The sequence below is a fragment of the Acartia tonsa genome, chromosome 5 (assembly GCF_053477335.1).
Source record: "Acartia tonsa isolate MP-2025a chromosome 5, ASM5347733v1, whole genome shotgun sequence".
In the NCBI taxonomy this organism is placed as follows: Eukaryota; Metazoa; Arthropoda; class Copepoda; order Calanoida; family Acartiidae; genus Acartia; species Acartia tonsa.
The window spans coordinates 43,315,108-43,341,917 of record NC_137264.1 but is presented as its reverse complement, the minus strand read 5'-3'; the positions used below and the strand labels follow the sequence as shown (position 1 = coordinate 43,341,917).

At 38.3% G+C, this 26,810-nt stretch overlaps 1 protein-coding gene across 5 annotated transcripts in view; it reads right to left on the bottom strand.

The window, feature by feature from the left end:
• Window positions 1-598: 598 nt before the first annotated feature.
• Window positions 599-26,810, bottom strand: part of LOC145319582 (uncharacterized) — a 189,079-nt gene continuing 162,867 nt past the window's right edge. The window contains exons 33-43 of one of the 5 annotated variants that reach the window (XM_080161791.1): window positions 25,791-25,898; window positions 25,003-25,165; window positions 17,534-17,719; window positions 16,109-16,211; window positions 7,998-8,054; window positions 4,267-4,328; window positions 3,375-3,726; window positions 3,024-3,103; window positions 2,598-2,652; window positions 2,274-2,339; window positions 599-1,621 (exon numbers count right to left, since the gene is read on the bottom strand). In XM_080161791.1, the coding sequence (XP_080017917.1) occupies window positions 2,307-2,339; window positions 2,598-2,652; window positions 3,024-3,103; window positions 3,375-3,726; window positions 4,267-4,328; window positions 7,998-8,054; window positions 16,109-16,211; window positions 17,534-17,719; window positions 25,003-25,165; window positions 25,791-25,898 (1,199 nt within the window). In that variant the 3' untranslated portion in view covers window positions 599-1,621; window positions 2,274-2,306. The remainder of the gene's footprint in view (window positions 1,622-2,273; window positions 2,340-2,597; window positions 2,653-3,023; window positions 3,104-3,374; window positions 3,727-4,266; window positions 4,329-7,997; window positions 8,055-16,108; window positions 16,212-17,533; window positions 17,720-25,002; window positions 25,166-25,790; window positions 25,899-26,810) is intronic. The other 4 variants (XM_080161789.1, XM_080161792.1, XM_080161790.1 and 1 more) reach the window with 4 other exon arrangements.

The following is a 26,810-nucleotide window of genomic DNA, read 5'->3' as shown; positions in this document are numbered from 1 at the left end:
AGGGGCGTAGCCGCTAGTCATTTCATAAAAGTAGTAAGCTTTTTGTCTGTAGCAAAGGATCTCGCTAATTGCTGAACCGATATGATTCTCCTTTACATTGTTGCTTTTCATAGGCCCTGTGAAGGTTTAGAACTATTTTGGGGAAGGGAACCACCATCTTCCACAATCACCCATAGGAAAAACTTTTCACCAAAAATTTTGTTTTTACTTTTTCTGTTAAAAACAAAAATCAAAGATTTGGTGTTAACTTCCCAAGTTGCCGCTAGTCCTATAAGTTTAAGTAGTAAAGTTTTTTTTGCCTGAAGCTAAACATCTCTGAAGATACTGAATTTGTTGTACTCCTCAAGAAAGCTGATAAAATCTTGGTGTAGTTTTAGGCTTTTTTACTGACCTCTCTCGTTTAGAGATTAAGAGCATAGCAACTAATACTTCAATACAATGTCGTGTAATTTCTTTAACCATTCCATTTTTTAAATTAATCTCAAGAAGACAAATAAAATGCTTCCATGAAAACTATTGGCCATTCAGTCAATTATTTTTGAGATCTTGTTGAATAGACAAACAAACATTCAATTACTTTAGCCGAGATATAAAAAAATGAATTACATAAATATATTTAGATTAAAATCCTATTATTTTAAATAATTACATTATACTGGCAGTGTAAAAACAAATATTTTTCAAAATTTTATTAACTTATTTACTATAAACATTATCTATATATTTTCTACTTTTATATACATATGTACAATCATTTTAAACCTATTTATCTTATTTTTCTGACAATATTAATTAAAAATTTTAACAAAAAATAGGAAAGATAATTTCAAAAACAAAATAAAAATTGAGAAATGTTTTAAATCTTTTTTATTTTTATTTTATAAGTTGTAGAAAAAAGTGCATCGATAAATAAAATTTGAACTTTTTGTGACATAATAAAATAAAATGATTTGAAATAAAGTTATAGTAAGAGAGAAATGCAAAAAGTATTTTTCAAAATGCCAATTCTTATTTCATATTTTAAAATGCAAATGTTTCAAATTTTTCTAGAAATCTCTTTTGGTTATTTTTAAAATCTTTTTATAAAGGCACATAATTAAAAAAATGTATTAATTCACTTTCAAAATAATAAGATAACAAAATTTTTACAATTTTTGGCAATTTCAGTTTTGTTTAATTTGAAATTCTAATAGATCTCATTTTGTCAAGTTTTGGTTTATAATTTACATTTCTTTTATTCACTATTTTCTAATTTTATTTTTGTTATCAATTCTTGAAAATTTAGTTAAAATTTTATTGCATTGTTTGATGTTGGTTAGGTTTCTTTATATTAAAATTCACTATTTTTCTAGTACTTTATTTTTAACAAAAAACAAAAAAATGTACATTGTACATTTTATAAAAATCCTCTGTTTTCATTTTAAATTTTCATATATCACTTGTTAAAAGTTTCAAGAAGTTTTTTTAAACAATATTTCTATGATTTTGAAGAGTCTTCACTAAGCTGCTAGACTTTATGCTATTGTTGAAATTGGCTGCTTTCTTAATAGCTGCAGTATTCATTGGCTGCTTCACCAGTTGCTTTTTCATTACTTGGCTGATCCATTAGTATTCACTGCTCCTAAATTTAGTTTATTTCAGTTTCATGTTTTATTAGTTAAATAAAATTACAGAAACTATTAGCTATAGAGAATACTAAACAAATAAAACCTTAGAAAAACAGTTCTGGGTAAATTTGTTATAGACAGGATATTTTATTACGGATAATGTATCCCCTATAAAAGTAATTAAAACAAAACAAAATTACCTTTACTTCAAAAATATTAGTGGCTTGGCCACTATGATGCCTGTGATTACCTGGGTAGTATTGACAGAGCTGTGGCTTGGCCACTATGATGCCTGTGATTACCTGGGTAGTATTGACATGGCTGTGGCTTGGCCACTATGATGCCTGTGATTACCTGGGTAGTATTGACAGAGCAGTGGCTTGGCCACTATGATGCCTGTGATTACCTGGGTAGTATTGACAGTGCTGTGGCCTGGCCACTATGATGCCTGTGATTACCTGGGTAGTATTGACACAGCTGTGGCTTGGCCACTATGATGCCTGTGATTACCTGGGTAATATTGACAGAGCTGTGGCTTGGCAACTAGGATGACTGTGATTACCTGGGTAGTATTGACAGAGCTGTGGCTTGGCCACTATGATATCTGTGATTACCTGGGTAGTATTGACACAGCTGTGGCTTGACCACTATGATGCCTGTGATTACCTGGGTAGTATTGACAGAGCTGTGGCTTGGCCACTATGATGCCTGTGATTGGGACATCATCATCCTGACAATCAATCAATGAAATTTTATACTCTCAATACAAATGAAAAAGATATGTTCTGAGAGTTCAGGGAGGCTGGGCACATAGGACTGTAAATTATTATGTTACTTTTAGTTAAATCTAGAAGTGTCCAAGTTTTATGATTAGGTTAGGTTAGGATCAATCAAGGGTTACAGCAATCAAATCTTACAGAGAAGATTGCCTATAGAACAAAGGGGACTAATTTTGTTTATAATAATTTTTGAGAGTAAAAATTTTTTCCTTTTTTTCTGTATCATCTCTTTTAACCCAGATATCTTCATCTCCCCCTCCTCCTGACCAACAAGGATTATAAAATTCAAAACTAGCTAGATTTTTAAAATAAAAATTCAAAAAAGTACGAAAAGGTCGTGATTTGTGTATAAATCTCTTAATCTATAAGTTTCTATTAAATTTAAAACACCCTAGATAACAAAATTAAGTTACATTCTTATTTCTGCCTTTCTCAAAGAAGGAAGAGAAAGCCCAATTAAAATCAAATGCATCTAATTCTTTTATAACCATCAAAATCATGAAAATTTACTTTTTTATATATTTTTGGTATTAATTTTACTTGGGCTTCTATGATGTACTATATTGTTTTGACTTTAAATTATATTTGTATGTAAAGAAAGGAAAACTAGAGTAAATGATTAAGAATCCTCCCCTGATCCAGATTGTCCTGTTCTGTGTCTGAGTCTGTTGTTGGCAGCCTGTCCAACCCCAGTTTGGCCAGAGTCCTGGGCTCAAGCTTATGTCAAGTTGCAGGCGAGCTCTTGTGCAGAGCATACTATGCTATTTTTTTTTATTATCATGCTTTGATAGCGTATTTGATAACACAAACACACATATACTACACACACACAAACACACACACACACACACACACACACTGTAACAAGTTTTCCATTAGTGAAAAAGTAAATACAATTTAAACTTGGTTAAGTTACTTAATTTAAGTAATTTTAAAATTTATAAATCTGCCAATAAACAATTTGACATAAGATTGTCTCCTTGTGTACCTCTACAGTGCTATCACTTGATTCACTAGACGTAGAATCATCAATACCCGTAAACACCACCTGCTTCCGCCCGCCGGGCGACACGCCCGTTTTGCGCGGCGGTACCGGCGGCGGATTTTTCCCGCCTGTTGTTCCCCCGGACTCGTTTGTGCCGTTGACCGCAGCGGTTGTGGTGACCGTTGTGACCGAGCTGACGGTGACCGAATCCTCGCGGTCACTGCTGTTTGACCGGTCCCGCGAGGACGAGGATTGGTTGGTGTTGTTGGAGTTGTTGCGCTTGTTTCTGGATCCTCCGGGAGTTGTTTTGCGGGCAGTGCCTCGCCCAGCTCCTACTGGAGGCTTCTCATCAACACTGAAAGACAAATTGTTTGTCAGTAATCAATCCTAACATGATTAGTTTTCACGAAAACGTATGAAATTTTTGGAATAGTCCCTTTCGTGCCAACGCCCCTTAATGAGCGATTCGTCGTATTTTTAAAATGGATTTTGAAAGGTTATATTTGGTTAGGTTAGGTTATATTGGTGATTGCCCCGCAGGTTTAGAGCTCCCCGCAGTGGCTAGAAATAGGAGAAAATCTACTGTGAAAAATACGAAGAATCGCCCCTTAACGGGGGTTGCAACGAAAGGGACTAAGCTATACCCGAAATTTAGATAGAGATTTTTTGTTTAAGTGGAAAAGGTTAAAGATAAAAAGTGGGATAGATCGACAAACTTTTTGAAGACGATTGTTTTAAGAGTCATTGGAACTCTATAAAAGAACACATAAAAGCAAATTTTACTAAAGGACTTGCTCTATTATGACCAGGTTTAGAAATCCAGCTGAATTGCGGCTTATGGGTGAGTGAAACTATGGCAAATTTTAATCTTTAGCTGCTCAGTACAAAAATGTACCTTATTAGGTCCGGAGCTGAATCTGGTCTTCTGATGGTTTTATCCGCTGTTGACAAGTCAACCTAAAAATAAAACAAGATTGACTACAACTAGAGGTGGAACGTTAATATACTTACACCTAGTTTTGAAACCATCCTCTTATTTTTATTTTTGAAAAACGTATTTCTAGCCCTTGCAAGCTAACATTTCTCTTATCCTTATTCTATATAATATGTCTGTTTGTCGATATCTAAAGATCCATTTAACAACTGGATCAAAATGACAATCCTTGACAGTGAAGCTTTTTATATAACCTTGGAAGGTTATTATTTATTGAGAAGGTATTTTTTACTCTCCCAAGAGAAATCGCCAGAAAATATTCTCTTCCCAAAATTAAAATTTTTATCATAATTTAAACTAAAATCTAAATTATAATAATAATGAGTCACCTATCCTCCTGTTTGAAAGGCCCTAGAGGCTTCAATGGGGTGTAGCAACAAGTGTATTTTCTATTTTTAATTTTCTTTGTATCTTGGGTGTTATTGACATATTCTGTCTTGTTTAAATATTACAAGCGCTGTCAGTCTATATATGATATTCAGTTTTATTTTTTTTGTAATTTTATTTCAGTTATTACTTTTACGAAAATAGTGTTTGTTTTCTAAAATGCGCACTATTTTCTTTTTTTCTGTTGAATTGCAAATGAAATAACCAGTATAAAACTACTGAATCTGTAAGAGAAAAAGTTTGCACATTGTACTTTTCTTTCAAAATAACTTTCTCAATAAAGAATAAACAGAGAGATAAAAAAGAAGAGATTTAGAGGGGGGGAGGGGGGGAGAACCCAAAATACAGACAAAATTTAATATAAACAAGTCTACTTATTTCATGTGCGTAGTCCTTATAATAACGTAACAGGATGAGTGTTTGTATGTCTGTTTGTTTGTACCAAAGGATCTCGCTAACTGCTGAACCGATTGGGTTCTCCTTAACATGGCAGCTTCTCTTAGGTCTCTGGAAGATTTATAACTATTTTGGGGGAAAGTACCGCCAGCCTCCCAAGAGAAATCACAAAAAATCAAATTTTTATAAACTTTTCTCGATTTTATAAAGAGAGTTCAACGCAACATAAACATATTTGAAATATAAAAACAAACATTTAAAGTGCCACTAGATTCCTCTAGGAGGCGTAGCCACTAGTACATAATATCACAACAAAAGAAAATAAACAAGTTAGATAAAAAATGCCACCTACGAATAATAGTTGTTTCATGGGGAATCAAGTGAAAGAAACCCATATCCTGTATGGCTCCTAATAAGATCTAATTGAGCTGGATTATAAACATGTTCCGAGCCATATACTGAATATTTATGTATCATAACATGTTATTGAAAATTTTTCATGAGTACGGAAATACAAATAAAAACTTTATATCATTTTTTTTTATCTTTCTATCTGTGGAAAACTGACTATTATAGAATATGTATATTTATCAATCATGTGATCCCACTAAAAATCATGCCAATCTAAAAAAGTATTTTTTACATAATTTTCTGTGTTATGACTTAGATTTATTCAAAATTTGAATCATATTCAAATTTTAAAACCTTGTGACTTATCTTTTCTTCTTTCTGAGTTACCAAGGAAATTAGATTTGATTAAAATATTAATTGGAATCTGCCCAAACTTTGAGAATTAATTAGGTAAGGTACACATTTGAAACCAGCCAATCAGAATTAATCAGAGTTGAATAACTTTTTATTTCATCTGCAGAAATATTCCATTGACTTTTTTTTTGTAGCTTAACTACTTTATTTCTTTAAATTTATAATTACAACATTAAATAGGTAACTTAATTATGCAATCTGTATACAATGTTTTAAAATGTTTTGGTAGAACAAAGACTTGGGACTTAACAAGTATTCTGCAGAATAAATTCATATCAAAAGAGGATTCATATCTCTGGAAGTTTGATTGTAATCAACCATTTACATTTTGAGTAGAATAATATCCATTTGAGGTTAGTGTTTCTTGTTAGACTTTTATTTGAGAATTTGCAACTGCATGTGCATTTTGTCAATGCATAATAGTTAATCAAATTAAAGAAGTAAACTTCTTCTGAGGGAATGAGAGGATAGGGTATTGATAATTGTACTTTGTTAGGTATGTACATAGTTTTTAGAGAAAAAAATAAGATGATAATTATGATGATCTAAAGCTCAATAAGCAAGATATCATTGAAGTAGTATTACTTCGAATATTTGTAAGTTATGTGAAATTTTTTATTTAATTAGTTAACTTAAAAGTTAAATCAGAATACGGATTGTTTGCAAAATTAGAATATGATTTAACACTTAGAATTTTTACAGCTTTAACCAATTATGCACTACTAAGATTGTAGTCATGTTGGTATTGGTAAAAAATTCTGTTATAAAAGATGTATGTATCACAAGAGTAAGATTTTTAGGTTTTCACATTTTGAATTAAAATGCATTCCTTGGAATAAACACTTTCAATTAGAATAATATCGGAAACTGAAACTAATTTATTGTGTATTATCTTAAAGGTTATTTTGATATTTGCAAAATAAAAAGTTTAGTAAATTTGTAAATAAAAATATTGTATCTTTGATTTTCAATAATCTATTCTTTTTCTTGCATGTAATTTCATTACTGTGATACAGAAACTTTGGTTGTATAGAGTTGTAACTTTAAGGCTTTCAATAAAACAGTAAAATATTACATCAATATAGCATATTTTCAAAAATCTTTTCCCCCTGATATTTGTTTATAAGTAATTTAGCAAAATTATTAAAAAATAATCATTTTTCATTGGCAATTCCTTCAAAAAGGAGAGGTGGATAAGAAAGAAAAAAAATAGTTTTTTTTGTTCAAAATGTGTGGACAATGGACATGTATAACTTTTGCTTTTGCTTGCAATACCAGATTAAGTTGTGAAAGTTGGGCCAATTAAGGACTCTAATGGCACAATATTGTTAACTCAATCTTTTTTCTTTGTTTATAGTTTTTCTGTATGTTTCTTTTGTGTTCTTTTGAGGGTCATCATTTCTTGGCATGTTAACAGGTTTAGGATATTTTTTTTATTTGATGATGGTAGTGAGACACATAATATTAGATAACAAATAATCAATTTCACATTCTAGATATGGTGTTATATATTAAAGTTAAATTTTTTCTCCATACCCCTCTCATCGATTTTTGCTTTTCCTGCTCAATCCGTCTTCGTCTTTTTCCTACCTCTCTTGTATAAAAGAGTCTATCAATCTTATTCACTTTTGCATACATGCATTGCTCTACTTTTTATTTGAAATCATCATTTTTTAATGTATAAATTTGCGGAATTTGACAAAAAATAAAATGGCTAAATATAGAAGTTAACATATAAGTTGTTTATCAAACAAAATGCAAGTGCTGTATTATTGGTCAAACTCTATTAGCTGAATAAATTTATTATTACTTGGATCTAACACAAGATTATCATGTACTCTAATAAAGTGAGACTTATAGCTGGTTAAAATAACGACCCCCCATCCACTTCCTTTACCTAATCCCCTACCCTGCTACTGAATAATTGAACTTACCAATAAATGATGTCCCCTACTTAAAGACATTGTTTTTCCTGTCATAATATCCACGTATAATCTATATCCATTTTTAGCTGACACTCAAAGCCATAAGGAGATGGAAAATTTGAGAAAAAAGTAACTTCACTTCTAAAAATATATTTTTACCTTTATAGCACCTCCTCCTTTGGTTCTTCTAACTATACCATTCATTGCCAGCTTTACCTAAAAAAAATTAAAATTATGCCTTTCATAGCTTTATATCAACTGGGTAGAAGACTTTTGTTAAGTATTTTACATCTATAAAGGCAAAAAAGGTACCTCCTTTTTTTTGACATAATTAGTAAAAGTTTGAGATATTTTTTAACATAAACAGTAAAAACTTTATGACAAAGTTCCAGCAGTAAAAGCGTCGAACCAAGAACATTATCAACCTCATCTTTCATGCTCTCTCTTGTTCTATTATTTACTTTTACTTCTAGAAAGAAAACATTTCCATACCTTTTTGTGAAAAAGTAATAATGTTATCTAAGACTGTCAATTGTAATCCTTGTTTTTGTTCCGTATTGTCAGGGAGGGGACAATAGACATTATACTGGTCCCCAAAGTTTTATTCATTAACACATTCTATTATTTGGTGGCTTAAAAACGTTAGGAACCTTTATAAAATCTTGGTTGGGTTGTGCAAACCAGCAGTGTCCAATTTTTTCTAAATTTAAATCTACAAAAGTGGTAATTTTGCTTTTTGGACTAATCTCAATTGATCGTCTTTTGTCCATAAAGATCCCTTGGTGCTGTCTAATACATTGTAAGGTTTAGATGGCAAGTCAGGTTTATTATTTTAGTATCATGACTTAATGTACTTGAACTTTTAAATTACACAGCTACTCTTTAAGTTAATATGTCAGTCCCACCCTGGAAAAATTTTGATAAAATTTTTGCCCCTAGCCAAAATGTGGTTGATTGCAAAAAAAATGACCGATGCAAAATATTTTTTCTGTAATGCAAAATTGCGACCACACAAGCGCTGCAAAGTTTTTAAAATCTGCAAAAAGACCTCTTTTTAGTGCCTTTGTGTGATCTCAATTATAATGACTTTTACAAAATTTCAATTATAGTGTGTCGATATAAACCTAAAATTTACCCCAAAAATGGGAGCAGTCTCAATTATAACATATGAAGGTGTAGCAAATAATGTTCCAAAATTTAGCCGACTAGTAAATATTCTATAATTTTTCTATGTTTTCTTTGTAACAAAAAGTGTTTGAAGTGTAAAGTAAAGATATCAATACATTTCCACCATAGACACACACTCACACACACACACATACACACACACACACACACATACACACACACTCACATACACAAACTTCTTTCATATTGAAATATTTCTGTCAATACCAAGTTTTATAACACTTCCAAATATTTTCTTTACTTTTTTACATTATTGTATTTTCAATACCTAGCGAAGTTACTCGAAGTTACAGCTCTCAGTCTTTCATGTACTTTTTTCTCTTACATACCCCTTTTAATACTTCTGTCAATTCTTTTCTCCTTTAAGTTTTTTCTTTTTTATTCCAATATAAACTCAGCCATTTGACGTCAAAAAAATGAGTGATTATCCCTCTCTTTGTCCCACTACAATGTCCAAGGTTCTAAAGGTTTGACGATAAATTAATGTACACAATTATGAATGATAAACAAAATTACCCCTATTGTAGCTAATACAATCATTGGTAGAATTGATTCAATTAAACGATCAAGATTTTATACCCAGAGAATGACGACGCCACGAATGAGAGAACGTGTTAATAAATTTTTGGTACCAGTATGACTTACAATACAACGTTATACTTGGAAATAGTAGGAGAATATACCATATATGTATATGAAATTGATATACATTTCTACGTAACAAAATAGTAGTTTAACCTTTTTTTGACAATTTGAATAGCTCGTTAGTTGAATATTTGACATACATCCAATTATGATTTATGTCAATGTTATTATTGACATAAAGGTTAACAACATCCATAAAAGCCAAGCTCAACAAATGAGTCCAACAAACATTAACTAATATTTAGCAACATTACTTTTCATAGAAAAGAAACAGGATATTGTTTATAATCCTGATTATCTAGATAAATTTCAATCACTTAGTTTAAATATAACTGTGTTAATGCCACGTTTATATATGTATAACTATGTCTGTTAATTCACCATTAAAAGGTTTTATTGTTGTACCGTATTTTTACAGGAATCGTCAATCAATGTTTTTTATTTGCTAACCAAAATTTTTATTTCAGCTCTTTTCAGGTGTGATTTATCCTAGGAGGGTACAGACAATCTCTATAAAATACTTACAACCCTTCCTAGGACTAATAAATAGCTTCACTGAAAAGAAGAGCCATATCCGTCAAGCAAGATAAAAACGTAAAAACGTACAAATCACCTAAGAGGAAGGGGGCATTGTGTTTTTTTTTTACAATAGTTCTATTGAATTTTGATTGGTTGGTTCATTAAGTAAAGTGTCTAAATGTTTCAACTACTTATTGTAATCTACAAATGGGTATAATTTTGTGTATCATTATTAAAAATGAGCATCAATTTATCGGCCATTGTCTTATCTCTTCAGATTCCTACAATTCACGGACAGAAAGAAGACACACATAATGTGTTGCTTTTATATATGGATTATAATTTCTTTGAAAATTCAGATCCATTTAAGAACTGCATCATAAAGATTGAGTTTCAAAGAAAATAAATAAATAGAATATCAGGCATTCGCGTTTTAATATTTATTTTTAAAAGCGAAGCTTTTATATAATTAGGGACGGTCCGTCAGTCCGTCCGTAACGGATAGCTCTTTTCGTTAATTTAGGCATATTAGAGAAGTCCTATCGATTTCAAACTTTGCATGGTGATTCGTGTAGTAGTTAAGTACGATTTAGAAAGCGTAGTTACTATATAATCGTTACCAGAATGTCCGTATGTCCATTTTAAACAAATACAATATTGTAAGCGAAGCATCTCTATAATCAAGTTCTAAAAATGTAAGTATATCCTTAAACATTATCCTGTATTTCAGCAGTTTATCAACAATACGATTTTTGAAGTTATAAGGTTGCAGACCAAATCATCATGGTCATTAGTTTCTCTAGCTCTGTTAATGAACATTGCATCTTTGTTATAGTTAACAGTCTGTAGGTAAATAATCCCTGATTTCCAATATTATACTATCGGATATTTTATACAAAACTTACAAATATGTACCATAGGAGATCCACGAAATTTGTTATGTTGGTTTACAGAAACCGGAAGGTTTTTATACAAGTGACTAAAGTTTGTATAAAATGTACGTTCCCCGTAAATACCTTCCCCATTTTTCAATTTTGCTATGAATTCTGGCTTTTACTTATAAGGGATATTATCTTTTAATGACCATTCATGGAAGCAGCTTACAGTGGCTAATAAAAAATGACGTATTACGAAACAAATGATCAATGATAGGCCAGTATACAATGGTAAAATGTATACTGGTTTATTTTTGGTCTTTTGTATTGTATAGCAACATTGTTTTATTAAGCACTATAGGCTGCTTCTTATTCATGAAAACGTTGATCATAGTATGAATTAGTAAATCTAATGTTGTGACAACTCTCTTTTGTAAAAGTTTTTGGATTTACCGGGAAAAGTTGATAAAACTCCTCGGATTAAAATGGATTTTAAAGTTGTCAACACAAAGATTTATTGGTTCAATCACATGGAAACAGTGATGGGTCAATGACCAATGAAAGGATAAAAAACAGTCGTCAATCTTCGACGTAATTCTATTGAAAGTTTTTAATTATCACTAATTTAAATTACCAATGGCACACGTGGTCAAACAGGGGGGAGGAGGGCAACGACGTTAAAAATTTTGTTTTGATAGGTGGTTGGGTTAAAATAAGGGTTTTCAAAGCTCTTTGTAGGGGGATAATATATTGTATTTCCAAAAAAATTTGGGGGTTCCTACGGCACCACAAAATTTGGTTGAGGGGGATATCTCCCCCTCCCTTTGTATGTCCTCGGGAGGGGGGGTTATCTATCTATCTTTGAATTTCTAGATGCTTGTAGCTTGTAATAGAATATTTTTAGGAAATAAGTATAAACATAACCAGAAGGAATGCTAAAAATGTAAATAAAGATTTTTTTTTTTTTTTACAAAAGTTGAATGTATAAATTAGTCATAGAGAGACAATGAAAAAAAAATTTAAAATTTATATTTTTACAACATCAACTCTGGTGCTTTCCCTCAAATTGCCTAGCGATCACAGAAAATTCTACCTTAGTTTGGAAATAAATTGAAAATAAAGGGGGCAAGGTTGTAAGGTTGTTTATTTTTTTCAAGTCTTGAGTTGGATCCTAAAGGAGGGTGTAAACCTGCCCTGGCTCAACTCTGTGGGACTACCCTGTACCAAAGAAGGTGTATCAACTTTTTTTTTATATAGCTAGCCGGTTCTTTTAGTAAGTAGTAGATGTAAAATTTTTCATAGAATTCAGATATGCAATCGTTTTTTTTTGTAGACCTCTTATTTTTTAAGTAATTTAAGTTTAAAAAAAAAAAATTAAGTCGATTTTTAAGGTACTAAAATGCAGCAAAAAAAAGGAAGAAAATGGCCATTATGAACAAAAATAGTAAGATCTTTAATTTGACACCTTACTTTTTCAATTCTGTCAGGTAATTATTGAAAAAATCGATTTTTTTAAACCCACGAGAATAAAAACTTTGAACTTAATTTTATTATTTCAAAGGTAAAAAAATATGGGTTCATATATACCTTTAGAATCAGAAAAATATTACGAATTCATTGTAAGCAAAATTTAAAAAAAAAAGTTTACAATATAGTATATAAACTACAATAAAAGGAATTATATGAAAATATCATATTATATTGTACAGGCAACGTCTTAATTCTTGAATTGAGTATAAAAATGGGAAGGGGGTAAAGAGGGGGTAAAGAGGGGGTAAAAAAGGGAAGACGATAGTGTTGCCTGAACAAAAAATACAATTGGCCATTTGTTTAATTTTTAATTTTTTTACTTTTTTTCAATTTTGCTTACAATGGATTCGTAATATTTTTCTGATTCTAAAGGTATATATGAACCCATGTTTTTTATGTCTGTTTGAGAAAATATTTAGGTCTAAAGTTTTTATTAAACCGAGGTTAAAAAAATAGATTTTTTCAATAATTACTCAACAGAATTTTAAAAGTAAGGTGTCAAATTAAAGATCTTACTATTTTTGTTCTTACTGGCCATTTTCTTCTTTTATTTTGTTGCGTTTTAGTACCTTAAAACCGACTTAATTATTTTTTTTTTAAAAACTTAAATTACTTAAAAAATAAGAGGTCTACAAAAAAAACGATTGCATATCTAAATTCTATGAAAAATTTTACATCTACTACTTACTAAAAGAACAAGCTAGCTATAAAAAAAAATTTGATACACCTTCTTTAAACTAATTCTGTAATTCTGTGCTCGCCGCTAATTACTTTTTAAGGAATCGTCACCACCCCTTTTACGGGAATTTTTTTAACCCTCCAACTCCTTAATTATAAATGTTATAGTTGACTCTCTAATCTGTTCACTTTATTGTTTAGTGGCTTGAACATGGATTAAAGAAAATGTTTAGTTGGCAGCAAAATTTGGGAGGAATTCTAATTTTTCTAACAATTTAATCTATGATTCTCATGTCAATTTGTTTGCTCAAAAAAAGTCTCGCTTACCGTTGGACCGTTGGGTTCTTTATTAAAAGGTTAAGGGTTGTTATTTAATTTGGTAGAAGGGATAAAAAATGCAAGTTCTCCCAACCCAAAGATACACCACACTTTTATTTTTTATGATTGTAAGGTATTAGGGAGTAGAATATACAAAATCTAAAATAGGCAAAGCCAATATAAGGCATTGGAAGTTACTCTTTTTTAATAAAAGATAGATATATACATGTACATAGATATAAAGCAGCTGATTCAGCAATATAAAAACTACCCATTTTTTTTTTAACAAAAAATAATACATGAAAAAGAGTGGGGTTGTGTTATGGGTGGTTCAATTAAAATAAAAGTAAAACTACCATTCTGTCTATATTAGTAGGTAAGTTGGCATCCGTATGTATTTATGCTTAAATTATGATATCATTATAGCCACAATTTGTTAAAAGCGAAGCTGTATATAATTAGTTGATTTAAGGTATTTTTAAAGCTTTTTCATACTCAAAATTATCTAAATCAATTTATGCATCGAATATAAATATTCCGATATTTAATTTAAAAAATTGATGATTTTCTAAAATTTTAAGACGTAGCATCTCTATAATGCAAAATAAAGATTTGAAACAGTTTTACAGTTAAAATATTTCATAAGGAGTTCATATATAATTATTCGCAAATGCTTTGATATCTTTGAAATATTCGCAAAGAAATGATAATAAGCGTCTATCAAACGCTTTGCCCAAGTCTATAACCGTATACAATTCTAAGAATTCTCGATTTATTTTAAAATAAGTGATAAAGTGATAAAGACAAGAGGCTGTAAGAAGCGCAAGAAAACGCATAAAAAATAAATTTTTATTCCGAGCTGAATCATGTAGCATGCAGGCCTATTTGAGTCTTCGTCGGCTCTAAAGTCAGCCGTTTGACCGTTAGAATCAGGGATCGGAAGCCTCACGTAAGCCGCGTGTAAGCCTCAGTGAAATCGTGATTTTATCACTATAAAATTCAGCTGGATGTATAAAACGGCTCTTTAGCAGACAATCCTTCTTTCTTAAATTTTTTTTTCTGCTCACAAGCAGGTTTAAAACTGAGGCTTATGCGCGGCTTACGTGAGGCTTCCGATCCCTGGTTAGAATCCTTTAAATATATAAATAAAGACATTCTCTCGTTTTTCAGACCTGATCCAACAAATATGTAATGAATGAAAACATAAAAGTAGATTGAAAGAAAACACTGACAAGTTGAGAATAATTTTATATTTAAAAATAAGGGTTAAATAATATTCCTAAACAATGAAGATTGGTATGCAAATTATTGAAGTACCCAAATGTTTAAACGTGATATCTCATTAGTTAACTAAACAAGGAGGACAACATCCATAAGTAGCGAAGCACAAAAAATCGTTGATTGGAATACGTAGATTTAAAAGGTTTATACTAAAATCATGAATAGATTTATTGGATAAAATAAACATGAAACCTTGTTTTATTTTGCATGATGACGATGGTCAAAGTAAATTATATTAAAGATGCTCATAACAATGGGAAAAATTATTTTGATACAGATATCCCATAAAAGTTTGAAAATTGCATCAAAATATACAAAGATATGGGGAAATATGTAAAACATATAAAAATAGCCAAAAACCTGATAAAAGGCAGTCTGGCCGTCATGGTTGTTTTATTAAAACGACAAAAAATTTAATTTTTAAATCCTTAACTTAAAAAAATTGGAAAATCGGACCATATACACTGAAGATATGGAAAAAAGTGTTAAACATATAAAAATAGCCTAAAACCTGCCAAAAGGCAGTCTGGCCGTCATGGTTATTTTGTTTAAAAGACGGGAATTTTAATTTTGATATATATAACTGAAAAATTTTGAAAATCGGACTATAAACACTGAAGATATGGAGAAAAATGTTAAATACATAAAAAAACAGCCTAAAACCTGCTAAAAAGGCAGTCTGGCCGTCATGGTTGTTTTCTGTAAAAGACGGAAAATTTGATTTTGATATCTATAACTGAAAAAATTTTGAAAATCGGACCATAAACACTGAAGATATGGAGAAAAATGTGAAAAATATAAAAATAGCCTAAAACCTGCTGAAAAGGCAGTCTGGCCTTCATGGTTGTTCCTTTAAACGACGGGAAATTTAATTTTGATATCTGTAACTGAAAAAATTTTGAAAATCGGACCATAAACACTGAAGATATGGAGAAAAATGTGAAAAATATAAAAATAGCCTAAAACCTGCTAAAAATCGGTCCGAACGCCAATGATGTTTTATAGTCAATTGTGCTCCTTAATGATGGGAATGTTGTCAAAAAATTTCAGCATTCTATCTTTTATAGGAGCTGAGTAAATCCCATTTCCCCCATAGCGTTACGGACTGACTGACTGACGGACGGACGGACGGACGGACAAAGTGAATTATAGAGTAGCTTCGCTACTAATTATAGAGTAGCTTCGCTACTAAAAAAAACTTTGGGTATTATTATTATATCTAACTGTCCAAGTTACCTCCAAAGGATCTTTAGTACATCTCACCTCCTCATATTGGTCTTTATGCCCTTGCACCCATCTGGCTGTTCGGTTGTTGGCCTGGGACTGATCTCCATTCGTTCTAAATATACAAGAATTTTTTAAAATTATTTTAGGTTGCTGTCTATAGTGCCCTACCAAAATGGGGATAGATGTCATTGCTTTTGGCCTACCTATTCTATTGATTGTAGGAAATACCCTATACCTTATCTCTTTTCTAATTGGTTTCGGTTCCCCTTCCTTTTATCTTTCCCTCTACTATGGCGTCAATAGAATAGGTAGGCCAAAAGCTGATACATCTATCCCCATTTTCCTAGGGCACTAAACAAAGCTTCATGTTACATCTATTTCAAACTCTCAAAAAATCACGAAACTTAACATTTAAAACAGCTAGTTTATTAGTCTTTGCATCTATATAGCTGTTAAGTAGTTTTTCAGCAACTAAATTAAATTTGATCTAATTATATACTACAAAAAAGTTATTGTTACAGGGATACATATCCTGAAATAACTATTCGTAAATCACAAAACCTAAACATATACAACCTATTTAAAATCCTATATGAATGAAAAGATTAAATTTAAAAATGAATGAATAGATCAATCTTAATTCTTTTGATAGACATGAAATTTATTTAGAATTATAGACTAAAGAAGAAGAAATCATTATTTCAAATGTTATATTTAGGAACTAAAAAATACGTAAAAGTAGAAGAATTAAAAGATAATAAGTTAATTGATAAATTTGATATTGTAAATTATATTTTTTGATTGATTGATTAGCCATAGTTTCTTAGGGTTTGGGCCTAAGTAGTCAGGGAGTAGGCTGAGACACTTTTGTCTAGCCACTAGGGCTATCAAGCTCCACGTTCAAGCACATTATGACCTAAACCGCTGTCTCATGAGAGCTACTCATTATAACCTCACCCTCGCCGAGTATGGCAGGTGTCCCAATTTAAGTCACCGTAATGAATGACGCTCTCCTCAGAGGAGCTTGGGATAAGGGTAGTACTGATGTTATGTACGTGACTATTGAGTATCCAAACTTACCCAATAATCCCCTTCTAACACAACCAGGGGAAGTTGCGTGATTATTATTGCGAATGAAAAATTCGAGTCAACACACGGAGAATTGAACTCGAACTCTCACCACCGTAGTTACCACTGAGCCACGGCGCCCCTTTGTAAATTATATTAGATTAAATTAGTATTCTAATTCTTTAAGTAACATTTTTCTGATTGTCATTTAATAGCTGTCTGTCAACTAAACGCATTGAGTACTCTATTGTAGAAAAGCTTCACATATGTCCCTTCCTTCCTGTTAGAATAGAGTGCCTCCAAATTTAGGGGCAGCAGCTGACTGTACTGTAAAAAGGTAGAAAATATTGTTTAAATTGACCTTACCTATACAATGACTGAGTGTATCCTGGCAGCACATTACCACTCACAGGTATCCGCCAGTCTGACTCTAGTCCGGTCATTCCCGTCCTCAGGTTCCCGTTATCGCCGTTCATACCGCCGAGACCTAATGATGGCGGAGGAGGGGGTGGCCACCGACGGCCCCAATGGATATCACCAACTGATGAAGATCTAGAGATAGATAGATATATTGTGGTAATACGACAACCAGACGGACAGGCAGTTTACAGAGTTGCTACGCTGTGACTTATCATAACAAACCCACTGCACTAATCTTATTATATCACCATCTATCTCATGACCGATGTTGACCCCGCTATCTAGCGGTCAAACTGGCCTGCCTAAATGTGGGGAGGGGCTCAAACATGCAACTATCACGCGCCCCTCACGCGCTTATATAACCGGGAGGCGCTGCCTCCCCTTTTACCACCGCTGCCCCCACAGCCTGTCTACCGCCGGGAGCTAAGCCCTAGCGTCCCACACCCCCTTCAAACCTAACCATTGTTATAATCTGTTGTATATATATAGTAAACATTGCTTGTAAATATTATTCAGTTAAATATATAATTTCTGTATGATTGAATCCTGCTTGTTTGTTTTGGTAGAATAACTAAAGGCTAGGGCTCGTTGAACTCGAACTCGTTACCCTGTGGGCCGAGAACGCTCGGCTTACCATAACTTGGTGTCAGCGTGTTTCAATCGAGCCTTACAGAAACTAGCCTATTCTACCTCTGATTGGACCCTTTGGCAAGTAAGGGGACAATCAGCCGCCAACTGAGAAGCCAACTGACCCGCGAGACGGCCTTTTTAGGTCGAATTTGCATCATTTTGAACGCAATATGTGGGCCTCTGGCCTACGGCAAGCAGATTTAGCCTGCTAAAAGCGCCAGTTAAGACGCTTTTTTCCGTACCGTGTAGGAGTAGCGCTAGGTGCGCAGCCACGGTAATCGGATAATTTAGCTCAGACGGCTACAGAACTGAGTCTAAATTGGCAAGTGTAGCTGGGACAAGCCCCAGGACACCCAGGCCAAACCTACGAGACAGACAGCTGGGTGCTGGTCTCCTTGAGAAGGCAATGTGTGGCTGCGAAGCTTCAGCACACAAGTAAGCCCTACCACTGCGACGGATAGCAGATTTTGAGCCACAGGCACGGCAAGACGGGACATTCCCTGCCGCTGCCTTCCAGGATTCGAACCCGAGGCGCTGCAGGACGGGCCATTCCCTGCCGTCATTTTCGGGATTCGAACCAGCGGCGCTGTAGGACGGGTCATTCCCTACCGCCGTCACCCCTCTGAACCTTGCAGGACGGACATTCCCTGCTGCCAGTGCTTCCAGAATCACACCTAGAGCTCCTAGTGATAACAACACATAAGTGTGTATAAATGTCAACCAAGTGATAAAAATAAATATAAAATTGTTGACCCAGTGATAATTAATAAGCTCTAGTGATTCGAAGCTACAGTCTAAGCCACCATGGTAAGCGATACCACCATAGCTGCGGTTCGGCCACCACCGAAGTTTCTGCCAACCCCAGCCGAACGGGAGGCCCCCTTGTCTCAAGGGCAGGACCTCCACTTCCCCTGCCATATCAGGGTGAGGTTTCCTACTCCTGACCCTGCCCAGCATGTACAGGTTGATGCCATGATCGATTCTGGCAACCGTGTACCAGGGTCTGCTGTAATTTCTGAACACCTCATGCACGCAATGGGCGTGCAGTGCATGTTGATTCCGGACAACACCCAAATCCTGACTGCTAACGAGGAAGGCCAGCCCCTCCAGGTAATAGGAAAATTGAAAGAATTATATATGGCAGTCTCACACACCCTTATACTCCATCTTTACCACGTGACTGTGGTCCGGAACCTCTCACACCCTCTGAACCTAGGAGGGTATTTTCTCAAGGAGTTCGGAACTAGGCTCTGTTTCGACATGCAACCACCTTGCTTGTGGGTGCGTGGGGAGTTTATCCCACTCCGTGGCGTCCCCATTGACCGGGAGACAGCCGAGAGAGAGCTGAGTTATGAAGGGCCTCTGCCAGGCCCACTGCCAGAGCAGCCGCGTGTGGTCGAGAAAGGCACGCACTGGGTGGATGCTGCGCTCAACGCCCATAAGGGGGCCAACCTGCTAGCCATGGGGTTGCCCCCAGTGCCCAAGGTGCCGCGGGAGAACCTGCCAACAACGTTCCCTGAGATTGCCAGCCCTCCAGAACCAATCTTCTCCTCCGACACCTTTATCAACGGCCAGCCGTGTCCACCTGGCCCCCTCTACCTGGGACCCCCAGCCAGTCAACCAGCCAAGCCCGAGTCCAGACCCGTCAAGTCGCGGTCTGATGCACCCGGAGCCACACTCAACTCCCAGGAATCAGCCTCTCCCGGCGCCGTGCCCGTCAAGTCGTGGCCGGCTGCCTCCGGAGCCATGCATGGCTCCGCTGCCTCAGCCTCTCCTAGCGCCGAGCCCGTCAAGTCGCGGCCGGACGCCCACGGAGCCCAGGCTGGACCCAGCGCCTTGGCCTCTCCCAGCGCCGAGCCCGTCAAATCGTGGCCGGACGCCCTCGGAGCCACACTTGGCTCCGACACGTCAGCCCTTCCTGAGGCCGAGCCCGTCAAGTCGCGGCCGGTGGCTCCCGGAGCCGAAGCTGACCCACACCAGCCACGTATAGGCTAAGCGCTGTCACTCCAACTGACGGCCAGCCACCCCAACTTCGCACAGCCAAGCGGGTGGTCTTGCCTGGCCGCGGTGTCATGGCGGTCCCTGTTGAGTTAATAGGCCACCGCACCAAGGATGCCATCCAACTAGCTGCCCCAGAACAGAGGTTTGGGGAGGATCTTGTCATCCCAGAAGGCCTGTATGCCCACAGGCCTGGATCCGCCACTGTGTTTCGAGTGCTGGTAGTAAATGAAGGGGAGACGCCCCTCCTGCTGGACGCTGGCCTCCCAGTGGCAGGGGAGCTGGTCAAGCCCGACATTTTAGAGGTTTCTGATAAGCCTCCTCCGAGTCTCCACTCGTTCCAAGAGCCTGTTGAGCCCCCAGACATGCAGGAGTTGTGGGAGGCCCTTGAGATGGAAGACAACGAGTTCCTGCGCAAGGACCCCTTGCTCAAAAAAGAGGTTTGGACCATGTTATCAGAGTACAGGGACGTCTTCTCCAACTCTACCCCCGGCTGCACAGATGTAGTCGAGCTGCAGCTGCGCCTCAAGCCAGGGACCCAGCCGATCCGCCAGAGATTTAGGGATCTGAACCCGCGGCAGGAGGCTGAGCTGGAGAAACAATTGGACACTTGGCTACAGGAGGGAGTCATAGAGCCGTCAGACTCCGCCTGGAGCAGCCCCTTGGTGCCCATCAAGAAGAAGGACGGCAGCACCCGCTGGGCCGTCGACTACAGAGCCCTCAACAAGTGCCTGGAGCTGGATAGCTATCCTCTGCCCAGGATCCAGCAGCTGGTAGAACGAGCTGGAGGGCACCGCGTCTACAGTGCCCTAGACGCGGTGGCCGCATACTACACCATCCGTGTGTCTGAGGACAGCCGGCCCTGCACCGCCTTCACCACCCCCAGAGGCTTGTATCAATGGAAAAGGATGCCCTTTGGCCTGGCTACGGCACCATCTGTTTATTCCAGATATATTGCAGGGGTCCTAAACCCATTAGGCACAGCCAACCTCCAGTCATACCTTGACGACGTCCTGACCTTCCAACAGGATACCTGGGCCCACCTGGCTAGGCTCCGAGAGGTCTTGGAAGCCCACCGCAGGGGAGGAATCCGCCTCAAGCCAGCCAAGACTAAGCTGTTCCGAGCCAAGGTGGATTATCTGGGCCACACCCTCAGCCGTGAGGGGATAGCCATGCAAGAGGATTATATTGACCGTATCCTGGACTGGCCGGCCCCCAGCACCCCCAAAGATTTGCTGGCGCTTCTGGGGTTCTTTGGATACTACCGCCTGTTCATCCCAGAGTATGCCGACCTCACCTACGAGATGAATCGGCAGAAGACGGCCAAGACCCTAGCCTGGACACCTGAGATGGAAGCCCAGCTGCTGCAGCTCAAGGACAAGTTCCGTCAAGCCCCCATCCGAGCGCCGCCCAGGTTTGACTTGCCAGAGGTATTCCAGCTCACCACAGATTTCAGCAGCCGCGCCATCTCTGCCATTCTGAGTCAATGCCAGGACGGCAAGGAGAGACTGATTGCCGCCGTGGGGCGCAAGACAACCGACCCCGAGACTCGCTACCCGTCCTGGAAGGGAGAGATGGCCGCCATTATGTATGGAATCAGGAAATTCCACGGCATCTTGTCCTACCGCAGCTTCCAGATCAACACCGATTCCTCAGCCTTGCTGCAGATGAAGTCACTGAACACATCCACAGGGATGGTGGCCCGCTGGCAAGAGGAGCTAGCGGCCCTAGATTTTACTGTCTGCCACCGTCCTGGCACCCAGAACACCAACGCTGACGCCCTCAGCCGCCGGGAGGACGCCAACATGCCAACGGCCAGCGCCGAAGAATTAGCAGAGCAGGCTGAGTATATCCATAACCTTTGCCAGCTAGGGGAGTCCACAGCCAGCCGGCCCCCTGCCGCCCGACTGGACCCAGCTAGAGTACTAGAAGCCCAGACACAAGACCCTCTCCTGCTCCGTGTCCGCCAGTGGGTGGCTGATGGCAGAGCCCCAACCAAGGCTGAGCTGCGCGGCAAGGAACGAGACGAGCAGCAGTACGCCAGCCGCTTCCCAGCCCTGGGACTTGACGAGCATGGTTGCCTCACCACCACTGACCAGACCCTGACAGGGGAACGGACAAGATATCTGCTGCCTTCGGCCCTCCAGCAGGACGCGTTCTTTCTAGCCCATGGGACCCCCATGGCTGGACACTTTGGGATGGACGCGACTATCGCCCGCGTTGCCATGCACTTCTGGTGGCCCAACCTGGCCCGTGACGTCCGCCTGATGGTTCAAACTTGTCCTGAATGTGTCCAGAAGTTTACCAAGGAAAGGTTGAAGCAAGGGATACATGTACCCTCCCGCCAGGGGTATCCACAGCAAGTCCTGTTCATCGACCTGGTGGGGCCGCTGCCAGAGACCCCTGCCAAGATGGGTTCAGCCGGTTTGTCAGCCTCTACGCCATCCCCAACAAGCGCACCCTCACGGTGGCTGAAGCCCTGCTGCACCGCCACCTGGCCACGTTTAAATGCCCCCTGAAGATCCACTCTGATAATGGGATGGAGTTCACCGGCCAGGTATTCCAGGAACTGGCCTCCAGGCTTGAGATTGGCCTGACACATCCACCACCCTACAACCCACAGTCCAACCGAGTGGAAAGGTTCCATCGGACGCTCAATACAGACATGCGTCTGTTTTTAGACAGAGACGACAACAACTGGGAGCCCCACTTGCCTGCCATTGCCTTCGCCTACAACACCAAGGCCTGCAGATCTACCGGCGTGACCCCGTTCCTGGCCTTCTTTGGGAGAGAGGCCAAGCTTCCGGTGGACTTGGTGCTCCAGCTGCCAGAAACAGAATATGCCTCGGTTCCAGCCAACGTCCAAGCCCTCCTGCAACGTTACTATGCAGTGTATGATGCCATCCAGCAGAAGGAGGAGGGAGCCATCCGGAGGAGCGCGGCAGCCTACGAAGGCACGGCCAAGTATGAGGTTGGAGACTTGGTCTGGTACCTGGCCCCCCGCCTGGTGCCAGGGAAGGCAGCCAAGATCACCAAGAGATGGACTGGCCCCTGGAAGGTAGTGAGGAAAGCTACAGAAGTCCATTATGTCATCAAACCTGCCTCTCCAATAGCCAGGATCTCGGAAGTTACCGCGCATGTAGGCCGACTGCGCAAATACACTGGAGATGTGACTGCCCACCAGATTCCAGCAGACATTCAAGTTGACATGGACGGCGACGAGGATGCCACCGAGCTGCCGGTTGGAGCGGCGGCGCCCGCAGCTAGCGACCCAGGACAGTTCCCAGTGCACCAGCCGGCCGCAGCCGCCCCACAGCCCAGCGGCCAGGATCGTGACCCAGTAGAAGAGGACCTGCAGGAGCAACCCAACGAACCACCGCCGCCGCCGCCAGTTCCAGAGCCCCCCAGAGATGCCATCTGGAATCCTGATACAGACATGGAGCACCTGCCAGCCAGCAGCGAGCCTGTAGGAGGAGAAGCAGCTGTTGCAATGGAAGAGGCCGCCCCAGAGGACGAAGCTGAAGCCATGTGCCCCCTGTTGATGACAGCCATCCCTATCCAGGTAGGAGCTAGGAGGCCAAGCAACCTGAACCAAGCAGGCGCCCCCATGGAATTTTATGCGCCCTCATCCATCGTCATTCCCCCCTTGGGAACCACCAGGGTTAGCCTAGGCCTCCGTGTCCAGCTACCAGCTGAGGCAGAGCTAGTCCTGCAGACGAGGCAAAATTTCCAGCGCCGGGGCCTGGCCGTCGCCAACCCCGGTCTAGAAGCCAACCAGGAGCTGACAATGCTGATATCCAACCACAGCCAGACCGAGCAACGAGTGTCCCGTGGAGCCTGTGTAGCCAGAGCTGTCCTCCATCGAGCTGTGCCCTAGGAAGAGCCTGTCCTGCGCAGACATAGGTTGTCGTATCCCCAGGTTCAAGGCCTGGTGGCTCGAGAGCCACGCAACCCTTGAAGGGGAGGTTGTGGTAATACGACAACCAGACGGACAGGCAGTTTACAGAGTTGCTACGCTGTGACTTATCATAACAAACCCACTGCACTAATCTTATTATATCACCATCTATCTCATGACCGATGTTGACCCCGCTATCTAGCGGTCAAACTGGCCTGCCTAAATGTGGGGAGGGGCTCAAACATGCAACTATCACGCGCCCCTCACGCGCTTATATAACCGGGAGGCGCTGCCTCCCCTTTTACCACCGCTGCCCCCACAGCCTGTCTACCGCCGGGAGCTAAGCCCTAGCGTCCCACACCCCCTTCAAACCTAACCATTGTTATAATCTGTTGTATATATATAGTAAACATTGCTTGTAAATATTATTCAGTTAAATATATAATTTCTGTATGATTGAATCCTGCTTGTTTGTTTTGGTAGAATAACTAAAGGCTAGGGCTCGTTGAACTCGAACTCGTTACCCTGTGGGACGAGAACGCTCGGCTTACCATAATATGAAGGAAGGTATTAAATACTGTTTGTGCCATGTATAGTACGTTTTTGAGTGTGTCCATGTGACAAAGAAGTTTGGAAAAGGGAGAGAAAGAAAAAAGTAAGGGAGACGTGGATAGAAAGAGAGAGAGAGAGAGAGAGAGAGAGAGAGAGAGAGAGAGAGAGAGAGAGAGAGAGAGAGAGAGAGAGAGAGAGAGTGAGAGATAGAGAGAGAGAGAGAGAGTGAGAGAGGGAGAGAGAGAGAGAGAGAGTAATACACAGTATAAACAAAATACTTTGACGTACAGACAATCCCTGATTATAGAGTAGCTACGCTACTTACAAAATTTAATACCTAGAATCTCTGGAGTTAGCCACATCTGGATGGCTCTCTAGGCTGTCTGTATGCTGGACAATGCTTCTGCTGGCCAGGTTGTACTTGTATCCTATCTGTACATTTGGAGGCACTGGCGGGGGACCAGGGGCTGGAGAACTTGATTGACTAGAGTGACCACCATCTGGATAAAGTTTAAGCATGTTAATTCCTTGCAAGGTGAGATTTTTGGTTTGTCAGTCAGCCGTTATTGCCCACCTATTGACCCAGCTCTCAAAAACTCAGGCAATATGTAATATAACAATTAACATCACCCAATACTTTGCATGAATTTCGTTTGGAGGTTCTAACTGTGCAGTGTGCATGGTATAAGGGTGCATTTGTATAAAAGCCAAGACATTCTCACTTAAATAATTAATGTCAAAATCCAGAAAAAGCAGCAACATGTAGAATTTTTAACTTTTCTAGTATATTGCAGTTTGTTCCTGAAATAACCCTGATACAAAAACAGGCCGTCATGTCTTTTTTTAGATTTGCTGTGTAGTTACAAATTTCTTTGAATCAAAAAATTAGTTTTCTAAATTAATAATAATATTGAGAAAATATCCAATGAACTATTCTTTAAAAAAAATCAAAAATAGAATAGGGTCATGAGTAGTAACTAAACCTCTTTCTCAAGAGCATGGGTAAGTGGGGTGTAAGGGAGATGTCTACTAAACCCTTCTTAAAATTAACATTGGCGAATTGTACCTTCTCCTTTTTTTGATCCTCTAAAGTTTCACACGCTTCTAGTTATCCTAATATTTCACCTGTGTTTCCATTCACATTGTTGAGCATAACCGAGGGTGGTAAGGTGGAGGGTGGCCTTTGTCGTGGCAAGGTTATTGATGTTCTCATAGAGAAGGGGGATAGTGTACCTGAATAAATTTAAGTTTGAGACATCTTGCGATTGTTTTTGGAACTAAATATAACTCTTGTAAATCAAAAAAGAGAAAAAGGGAGGGATTTGTAGTAATTATACTTCACTACTAACTAATAAATAGTTGAACTATAAAGCAATAAATCTGTAAAACATAATTATGTAATGTAATCCTATAAAAACCATAACAAAAAAAGGTTTTAGCAAACTATAATTTGTTGCCACAATTGCTATTTAAAAACAAGGTAAAATTTTAAAGTTTTCTTAAAAATATAGGAAACAAACTAAAAGAGGTTTTTAAGAGACTCTTCCCCTCCCCCTTTATATTGGCCTATCATTGGTCATTTATATTCTATGACGTAATTTTTTTTATAGGCACTATAAACAGCTTCTTTATTTATAAATCCTTCTGTTACCCATTTCTATGTTATTCTATGATGATTTGCTATAACAATATATTATTTGTGTAAACAATTCTATTCTACATTTTCTTTTGATAAAGCAAGATTATTATGTTTCCTACTAATGCACTTTTAGATGCGCAGCAGTTCTATATACCATTTATTCCCTTGCTTGGATAAAGTATTTTCCACTAAATTTTTTGAAATGTAAAAGATTTAGCCCCCCACCCGCTTAAATTTTACCACCAAGCTGGGGATGCCATGAATAACACCAAAAATACACCCTAAAAACATCTGAAACTCAAAGAACCTATTTTGTTAGCGGGTTATTGCCCCCTTCACTCAAATTTTTACCCCTGAAGTGATTTTATGGAGATACTGTGAGGCAAATTTCATACCTATTGAGATTTTGTATCTCCGGCACCGCCTCTCAAATATAAATCTTGGACGTACTTTTGTGGGTATTTTATGATAATCACTCTAGTGTTTGCACTACTTTTTTTTTTCTT